The sequence below is a fragment of the Oryctolagus cuniculus genome, chromosome 2, assembly GCF_964237555.1.
Source record: "Oryctolagus cuniculus chromosome 2, mOryCun1.1, whole genome shotgun sequence".
Lineage (NCBI taxonomy): Eukaryota > Metazoa > Chordata > Mammalia > Lagomorpha > Leporidae > Oryctolagus > Oryctolagus cuniculus.
Genome location: NC_091433.1, coordinates 49,815,355 through 49,825,690, shown reverse-complemented (window position 1 = coordinate 49,825,690; position 10,336 = coordinate 49,815,355). Strand labels below are relative to the sequence as shown.

General features: G+C 39.3%; 1 protein-coding gene across 1 annotated transcript in view; it reads left to right on the top strand.

Moving 5' to 3' along the window:
* Positions 1–3,477: 3,477 nt before the first annotated feature.
* The window catches only part of ADAM7 (ADAM metallopeptidase domain 7), a 54,027-nt gene continuing 47,168 nt past the window's right edge, over positions 3,478–10,336 (top strand). The window contains exons 1-3 of the mRNA XM_051832130.2: positions 3,478–3,644; positions 4,661–4,764; positions 7,637–7,713. Coding sequence (XP_051688090.2) covers positions 3,593–3,644; positions 4,661–4,764; positions 7,637–7,713 — 233 coding nt within the window. The 5' untranslated portion in view covers positions 3,478–3,592. The remainder of the gene's footprint in view (positions 3,645–4,660; positions 4,765–7,636; positions 7,714–10,336) is intronic.

The window sequence follows — 10,336 nt, the reverse complement described above, 5'->3', positions numbered from 1 at the left end:
TAGAACTGAGAGATAACATTCTTCAAGTTAGAAAGATTGACTAGAGAGTGATTGTCAGAAAAATAAATCATGATTTTCCACCCCATCAAAGACAGATCTGTTGTACAATACAAATAGCACAGAACCAGACATTTTCTGATTTCTACATATTATGTGGCTTATTTCTACTTATTATTTATTTTGTGTGGCTTAATATTTATCTATTTGGGGCCAGTGCTGTGGTACAGTGGGTTAAGTTGCTGCCTGCAGCATGTGCCAACATCACATGTGGGCACTGGTTCAATTCCCAGCTGTTCCACTTATAATCCAGCTTCCTGCTAATGCACCTGAAAAAACACTGGAAGATGGCTCAAGTGCTTGGATACCTGCCACCCACTTGGAGACCCAGAAGAAGCTGCTGGCTCCTGGCTTCAGACTAGCCCAGCCAGCCGTTGCGGCCATTTGGGGAGTGACCAGCAGATGGAAGTGTGCTCGTTCGCGCTCTCTCTCTCTTTCTCTCTCTGAATTCTCCCTCTCTCTAACTTTAAAAGGCAGAGTTACAGAGAGATGAAAATATACACAGAGAGTTATTTCAAACATTTGACTCACTCCCCAAGTGGCCAGGAATGAGCCAGCCCAAAGTCAGGAACTTTATCCAGGTCTCCCACATGGGTAGAAGGTCTAAAGCACTTGGGCTGTCTTCCACTGCTTTCCCAGGCACATTAGCAGTCAACTGGATTGAATAGTTGAGCAGCTGGGACTTAAACCAATGCCCATATATGATGCCAGTGTTGCAGTTGTTGGCTTGCTGTACCACACCAACCCTAGCTTAAATTTTTTTCAGATTTTATTAAACTCTTAGTTCATCTAGGCTATCCATTGATAATGCCATATCCTAATATACAAGTAACAATGTGCTAAGCTGGGAAAGACTGCTGAAAATACCAAGTTTGGAGAGCAAGAGCAGAAATCTTGCTTTCTACTTGTCTTTGAGATGTCCATGGGGGCCGGCGCTGTGGTGCAGCAGGTTAAAGCCCTGGCCTGAAGCACCTGCATCCATAGCCAGTTTGAGTCCTGGCTGCTCCTCTTCCGATCCAGCTCTCTGCTGTGGCCTGGGAATGCAGTAGAAGATGGCCCAAGTCCTTGGGACCCTGCACCCATGTGGGAGACCCGAAAGAAGCTCCTGGCTCCTGGCTTCAGATTGGTGCAGCTCTGGCCGTTGTGGCCATCTTGGGGAGTGAACCAGTGGATGGAACTCCTCTCTCTCTGTCTCTACCTCTGTCTGTAAATCTTTCAAATAAATTAAATAAATCTTTTTTAAAAAGAGAGATGTCCATTAGACATGGAAGTGAAGATGCTGAAAAGAGAGCTCCTTCTATGAAATGAAACTCAAGGGAGATCATCTTAGACAAAATCTGGCAGCCATCATGTTACAGATGGTATCTAAATCCCAAAGCTTATATGAGAAATAACTAACTTGTTAGTGACCATATATAGAGAAAGGCTTACTAATTGAGACTTGGGGATCTGGAAAAATTGCTCACCGGGGAGAGCAGAGGATTCAGCAGAGGAGGCTAAAAAGCATCGAGAAAACCATGGGAGAGGTGTATGGTATACAGTGAGCTAAACTTTTCCCAAGGGATTTTGGTATGATCAACTATGTAAAGTGCTGCCAGAAGGTCAAGTGCATGAGAATTGAGAGAATGCACTAGTGAATTTAGCAAGAGTGTGTATCATTGTTAACAAGAACTGCTTTGTTGAGCAAAGGATAAAGAGCGTAATAGAGTAATTTCACAAGCAAATAGGCAGAAAGGTAATGGATACAAACTGTAAAATTCTTCAAGAAGTTTTCCTGGAAGTAGGCATTTGGTGCAGCTATTAAGGCCTCTCTGTAACTCTGCCTTTCAAATACATAAATCTAAATATATACGATACCACTTGGAATGTCTGCAGCCCATATCAGAGTGCCTTGGTTCAAATCCCAGCTCTGCTACTGATTCCTGCTAATGCACACCTTGTATGGCAGCAATATGAAACCTGCACTGAGCCGGCGCCATGGCTCAATAGGCTAATCCTCCACCTTGCGGCGCCGGCAAACTGGATTCTAGGCCCGGTTGGGGCACCGGATTCTGTACCGGTTGCCCCTCTTCCAGGCCAGCTCTCTACTATGGCCCGGGAATGCAGTGGAGGATGGCCCAAGTCCTTGGGCCCTGCACTCCATGGGAGACCAGGAGAAGCACCTGGCTCCTGGCTTCGGATCAGCGCAACGTGCCGGCCGCAGCGTGCCGGCCATTGGAGGGTGAACCAATGGCAAAAGGAAGACCTTTCTCTCTGTCTCTCTCTCTCACTGTCCACTCTGCCTGTCAAAAATAAAAAAAAAGAAAAAAGAAAAAAAAAGAAACCTGCACTGAGTTCTAGACTGCTGGCTTCAGCCTGGGTCAGTCTTAGCTTTTCTGGACATTTGGGGAGTGAATCTGTAGATGAAGAAACTCCTCTTCTCTCCCCTCCCCCCTCTCCCCCTCTCCTCCCTGTCTACCTTCTCTCTGCCCCCCTCTCCCCCCTCTCCACCCCTCCCCCCTCTCTCTGCCCTCCTCTCCTCCTTCTCTCCCCTCTGTTCTCCTCTACCCACTCCCCCCTAGCCTCTCTGAAAAAAATAATGAAAGGAATAATAGAGAGAGAAGGGGTTATGGTTGTCTTTTTGGAACTGTACTGACAGCAAGTGTTAAATCTGTTTTCTTTAATAATTTTTTAAAGATTTATTTTTGAGAGGGAAGGTTACAAAGAGACGAAAGCAGAGACAGAGAAGAGAGAGACAGAGAAGAGAGAGAGAGAGAGAGAGAGAGAGAAATGTCTTCTATCCACTGTTTCACTCCCCAAATGGACACAATGGCTGGAGCTGAGCTGATCCAAAGCCAGGATCCAGGCCATCCTCGGCTCCCTTCCCAGGTGTATTAGCAGGAAGCTGTAACAGAGTGGTGCGCCAGGACTTAACCCTGCACCCATTTGGGATGGCAGCAATGCAGGCAGCGGCTTTATCTGCTATACCACAGGGATTGCCCCAATAAAAATTTTTAGAAGAATATTTACTTCTATCTTTTGCCAAACATTTCTGGAGTTTTTATTTGCATACATTTCTGGAGTTTTATTTGTCTTTTAATTTTAATATGTGATTTATGATTTTTGACTTTCAAGATTACTGTCTTTTTTATTTTATCCCACGTTCCTTTGCAGTTTTTGCATGTGATCTGTACAGCAAGAACTCTTCCTCCTTCAATCAAATAAATATAAATGTCCCTCGATATTTGTTAAGAAATTCTAGATTTTGTTTTACTTTTGAAGATTTAAAATGTCTAGACTACTACTTATATTAGATAGGAAGTAGGAATCCATGACCCACCCACCTTCTTCACAACCACCACTCTGGCTGCCTTTAATTAGTACACGATGTCCAAGTGCCAGAACAAGTTGTGTAACTGCATCAGGGCACTTCCGTGTGCTGGATCAAAACTGCCTATCTGTGAGCTTCTTCATCCTTGCAGTGGAAGCAAGGGCAAAGAACAGCACACGGCTTTTCTCAAGTACATGTTCCCCTCTTCTACCAGAATCATTCACAATGTCTGCCGACTATATATTTTTGATGATTTTATTCATTTCTCAGATTAAAGGTATGTCTTAAAATTTTTATCAGGTATTTCTTACTATGCTTAGAAATAATGTCTCTTTTGTCATAAATTGTAAATGATAAAAAAGTCACTACACAGTGGTGATTTTGCTAAGTACATAGCATAAGACATTGTCTAAATTACAGCAAATCACGAGATTTCTGTGATTCTCTGGATTTTCACCCAACTCTTAAAGAGGCAGACCCACAGTGAGAAAAAGGAAGGAGTGGACCTTAATGGGATACTTACAACATAGCAGGCACAGTGCTAGCCAGGGGCCACTTTGTAGATTATAATTTAATATTGATATTTCCACTTTAGTGATAGCGAGAATGAAACTAATATTAGATCCAAGATTTAAATATGCTACTTGCAGTCATACAACACATAGCTATTAAAACCTATATCTCAATCAGGGCATATTTGATCTCTCTTCCTTGGTCTTGAAGGATCAAACCTCATTGGAGAGGGATCACCTCCCAGAGAACTACCAATGTGATAGGACAGGAGATAAAATTGCATTTAGTTTGGACTCAGAGCTGTGTAAAACTCTTTAACAAGTAGATGCCTTATACTTAACTATGAAAGCCAGACTTCAAATGAAAATGTCCTCTGAAAAGAAAATTTTATAACATACATGGAAACAGATAATTCCAATACAAGCTTTGACAAAGGCAAAATCCAGAAACAGGCACATAGAGAATAAGATGACAAAGATGACAACTGTAGAACAAAGTGAAAATATGGAACAACCAAAAAAAATACTGATGTCTTTGCCTCCTTTTTAATTTTGCATATGTTTTACTGATTTTTATTTTTTTTTTTTTTTTTTTTTTTTTTTTTAAATATCAGTCTCAGTTTCCTTGCTTGTAGAGGGGAATGGGGTTGGTAATTCAGTGATAGTGTACCTGGAGGCTAATTGGAAACAAGTGAACGGTATTGAAAACAGTTCCATTTTTCAGTCACTATGCATGAATGTTAACATCCGATGGATTTTTTTCCTGTTATGTTTCTTTCAGAAGATGTAATCCCTGGAGCAGAGGGCCAAGAATTGGTTTATCCTAAAAAACTTCCTCTCATACAGAAACGAGATGTTGGGCACGCCCATGATTATGACATATCGGTACAGATTTTGATTTTGTAAATCAGATTTGTTGCTACCATGGGATTTGCAGAAGCTGCTCTTGACCCCTCCAAATAGCAGAGGAAGAGAAGAGAGTCAATGTTTCTGAGGATGCCCTTTAGCTTACAGCAGGAGTGAGGGGATGAGCAAAAGGAAGCAAAAGGAGTAAAATTGAGGTCATCGGGGTGCCATTTTATGTGTTGAAGATTGTATGAGGAGTTCTATCAACAGCTTTCCTGGCTGAATTCAAGAAACTTCATTTGTTCTGATCTGGAGCCCCTGGAATATAATCTCAAACATTTATCTTGCTTTCTCATAGATTTGATATGGAGGTTTCTTTACTGTAGAGATACTGCATCAAAATTGGACAACTTTTACAGGAACAAAAAGACCTGCTTTATTGCTTAGCGAGTGCTTATTTCTGCTTTAAAAGCTAAAATTATTTAAAATAATTTTCAAAAGTAATGGATGTATATTGAAGAAAATAGTTACTATACATGAGTGAACAAGCTTCAAAATGAAGTTATTTTCTATTCCCTTTGTTGCAAAGGACCATAGATAAATGTCCTCAGCGGGTTATCATTAGTTATCGTATTTGACTTGCAATATAAGCCTTAAAGTTTTTAAAATATTTTTTATTTACCTAAGCTGAACAAATTTAATGCATTTCATATATACAGATTGAGGAGCACAGTGATACTTCCCACCCATTGTAAAAATTAAATGAAAGAATAAGAAAGGAAAGAGGGATGGTGGAAGCCTTAAGTTTTAAATTTGGTTCTTGGAAAATACCGACAGGCCCTTTGCCTCAATCTGCTACGGAAGTGCAACCCTTTCCAAAAGCAACAGCTTTCTTTCCTTTTACCATTAGAGCAGCCACTGTTCTAGGTCCTCACTTCTCAGTCTGTCATAAGTAAGATATATTTTAGCTTTACAAATGGTACTACAGAGAATTTTTTTTCCTGTAAGTTGAGAGAAAAAAAGAACTCAACACTCATTTCAGTTAGAAAATCATGTTTATGTTCCTTTACTGTTTTTGAGAATGATATTTTGCTTCATCTCCACCTCTTTTCCAACCTTTCAAACATTTGTATTAATTGAAGATTGGTACTCAGTCACAGGCACAAAAACTATCATGTGGAAGCTGGTGGCCTCTTCTGGAAACTATTGTCCTGAGACAATAAAATAAAGTTAAATGTCCAAACAAGCAGCTAAGACATTGCTTGGAATGCCTGAAACCCATATTGGAGTTCCATTTCCAGCTTCCTTCTCAATTCCAGCTTCCGGCTAGTTTGTACCCAAGGGAGACAACAGATAATGGCTTATGTAATTGGGTTCATGCCACCCATGTGGGATATCTGGATTGAGTTTGTGGCTCCTGGTTTTGTCTTGGCCGAGACTTGGCTGTTGCAGACATTTGGGGAGTGAATCAACAGAGGCGAGCTGCATCTCTATTTCTTTCTCTCTGACTCTTAAATAAATTTCTTGAAAATAAAAAATCAATACCCATGGTTATCCATTTAAATAATTTATCACAAGTTCTCATTGGTTTTTGAAAGACTTTTATTATAGACAATGTCTGTTACCGGTAAGAAGCCAAGGAAACAGGACCAGTCATAAATTACTGGTGAAGTTCTAAACTTGTACGTTGTTCAGGATATTTTGATAATATTCAGCAAAAGTCATATATTTTTTCCATTCATTAGCAGTATAAACACTAACTTTAGTGAACTCCTGAAACCAACTTTCTGATTGCAATGTTGATTAAATAAATGAAATTTCATTTTAAAAAATATTTATTTATTTATTTGAAAGAGAAAGAGAGAGTTACTCCACCCACTGGTTCACTCCCCAAATGGCTGCAATGGCTGGAGCTGTGCCAATCCAAAGCTGGGAGCTAGGAGCTTTCTCCAGGTCTCCCATGTGGGTGCAGAAGCCCAAAAACTTGGGTCATCTTCCGCTGCTTTCCCAGGCCACAGCAGAGAGCTGGATTGGAAGTGGAGCAGCTGGGACTCGAACTGGCACCCATATGGGATGCCAGCAGTGTAGGCGGAGGCTTTACCTGCAATGCCACAGAGCTGGCCCCTCATTTATGTTGTTTTGCAGCCATATATTACAGCAACAGGATAACATTCATCAGAATAGTAAATAGTCATGATTTATTAAGTGAAAAAGTAGACTATGGGGCATTATATACAAATTGTTTGTTTTTTTTAAACAGAATATCTGTATGTGACAGTTGCTATACAGCCATAGAATAAGTTATATTTCCTTAAGAAAGGCAAGAATGTACATTTTTCACTTTGTTTTATAACAAAAAATCTCCTTTAAAATTGTTTAATTTAAAAATAACAAAGAGTGGGCATCATGGCACAGCAGGTTGAGCTGACGCCTGGGATGCCAGCATCCCATATGAATGCCAGTTCAAGTACCAGGCATCTTGCTTCCACTTCAGCTCCCAGTTAATGGGCCTGGGAAGACAGTCGAAGATGGCCTAAGTACTTAGAATGCTGCCACCCACTTGGGAGACCTGGATTGAGTTCTATGTTCCTGTTCTTCCTGGCCCATCCCAAGGTGTGGTGGCTATTTAGGGAGTGAACCAATGGATGGAATCAATCAATCTCACCACCCCTTTTGTCTCTCCTTATCTCTCTGTGATTCTGCCTTTCAAATAAAAAAATCTTAACAACTTGAGTAAAATCCTTTTTGTAACACTTGCTATTAGCATTTATCATTTTGCCTGAAAGGACTGCTGAGTAGCCTGTAGGAGGTGGGTAATGTCCCCCTTCAGCTACCCCCTCCCCACCACCAGGACACACTAAATGGGTACATGATGATGTCACATGTTGCATGTTGGATTTTTTTTTTTTAGGAACTGTATGAAGAGGAATTGTTATATGAAATAAAACTAAATAGAAAATCTTTACTCCTTCACCTTCTAAGATCAAGGTCAGTTCTATTGTGATTTAATGCCTTATAGGTTTTATAGTCTATGGTATCCCAGTTTTCCTTACCTACCAGTAAAGTGAATTCCTCAAGTCACTGTTATTCACATGTGTGTGTTATATGGTTTATTCTTTGTTGAAGACAAGCCCTCTGCATTGCTACAGCTTAAAGACAATTATAGACACTGTTTGCTAGCACCAGAATTATACCTATGGATACTTAGGGTTCTTTGAGCTCCATATAGTCACTCTGATCACCACCTTTTGAATCAGTGGGACAAAATATATTAGAAAAAATGTTTTTTAAAGGGACTTGTAAACTGTTTAAAATAATCTTAAATAAGGAACCAGGTTGGTTGGGAGAGTAAATTAAGTGCTGGAAAGAATTTTTTTTATCACAACATCTTGTATAGCTACATAGTCCTAACACCCTTAGCTTTCTTCATTAGCCTGCATCAGAACAATCTCTGTTGCTGCTGTTTAATTTCTATTGTTTACCTTTCAGCTATTTCTATACCTAATAGCTCTGTCTCTGAGCCACAAGCAAAATTATAAGCAGTTGTCAAATATTAAGAAGAATAGAAGGTAATACTATTCTTTCCATTCTTCTTAGAGAATTGAGATTGATCTATTAGTTAAACACAAAAACCTCTCATGTTTCTGAATTCTACATAAGTATACAGAAACAGAGCAGGTTTAATGCCTTTACCATATGGATAATATATTGAGACTACATTTTTTAACATTCTCCAAGAAAGCTAGCATTTACTGAGCCATCACTGAGACATCTCCATGTGCATTTCCTCAAAATAATTTCTTAATTCCTACAACAACCACATTAAGTATTGTGTTAAGTTCCACTTCGAGGTGGACAAATCATAAATACACTAAATCAGTGGCTTATGTGGGGTCACAATGCTCATAAGAATGATATGGCTGATGCTCCAACTTAGATCTTCCAGCTTTCAAAATTAGCTCAAGCTAGGATATAATGTTTTGCATACTTATTGAGGTGCTGGTCATTTTTAAACGTATGCTTTCATTTCTCTTGTGAACACAAAAGAGTAAAATTCCTGGGTCATAAGTTATGTATATATTCAACTTTATAAAATTTTGCCAGAGCGTTTTCAAAAGTTGTTACGGCTGGCACCGCGGCTCACTAGGCTAATCCTCTGCCTGCAGTGCTGGCACCCAGGTTCTAGTCCCGGTTGGGGCACCGGATTCTGTCCCGGTTGCTCCTCTTCTGGTCCAGCTCTCTGCTGTGGCCCAGGATGGCAATGGAGGATGGCCCAAGTGCTTGGGCCCTGCACCCACATGGGAGACCAGGAGGAAGCACCTAGCTCCTGGCTTCGGATCAGTCCAGCGCCGGCCGTAGTGGCCATTAGGGGAGTGAACCAACGGAAGGAAGACCTTACTCTCTGTCTCTCTTTCTCTCACTAACTCTGCCTGTCAAAAAAAAAAAAAAAAAAAAAAAAAAAAAAAAAAAGAAAAGAAATGTTGTTACACAACTTCATATAAGTACCAGCAATATATGAATAGTAGTAGTTTCATATTATTCAACTTTAGAGGTATTACTCTTTCTAATTTTATCTATACTAATGGGTTTGTGATATTTCATTGTGATTATATTGTATTTCTTATTGAATTTTTCCTTCATTTGTTGGCCATTTGTGTAACTTCTGTTTTTTTAAATATCATTTTCATTGTGCTAATAGACATATAATCATTGAATTGAAGAAGATCTTTATGTGATTGGAAGGTCAGCCCTTTGCAAATTTAGCTCCTTTTAAGGTTTCATTCTTGCCTGTGGCTTTTTCATTAATTTTGTTAATTTTGCCTTTTTATTTAATTTTTTAAATTTTTATTTATTTTTAAGGTAAACAAATTTCATATATACAGATTTAGGAACATAGTGATACTTCCCATTCTACCTCCACTCCCTCCCACCCTCCCTCTTCCTTCTGTTCATATTCTTTTTTTTATTTTTACAATGATATTCTTTCAGTTTATTTTATAGTCATAACATTAACCCTACAGTAAGTAAAAAATCCAACAAATAGTAAAAAGAAAAAAAAAAACACTGTTCTTCAACAGTAGAGACAAGGGCTATAAACAATCATCAAATCTGAAAATGTTGGTTTTGCTCATATACATTACATTTTTGCTATCCTATTACTTACCACAGATCAGGGAAAACATATATTTGTCTTTTTGAATTGGGCTTATTTCACTAAGTATAATGATTTCTAGTTGCATCCATTTTATTGTGAAAGACAGGATTTCATTCTTTTTATGGCTGAGTAGTATTCCATAGTGCATATATGCCACATTTTCTTTAATCATTGATAGCTGGACATCTGGATTGAGTCCAGCTATTGTGAATTGAGCTGCTAAGAACAAGGTGGTACAGATAACCTTTCACATGCTGATATCCTTTTGTTTGGGTATATCTCCAGAAATGGGATTGCTGGGTCATCTAGTAGATCTGTTTTCAGATTTCTGAGGTATCTCAATACAATGGCTGTACTAGGACACCTTCCCACCAGCAGAGTATTAAGGTTACCTTTTTCCCCAGGACCTCACCAGCATGTATTGTTTTTTGATTTCTGTATGGGAGCCACTCTAAC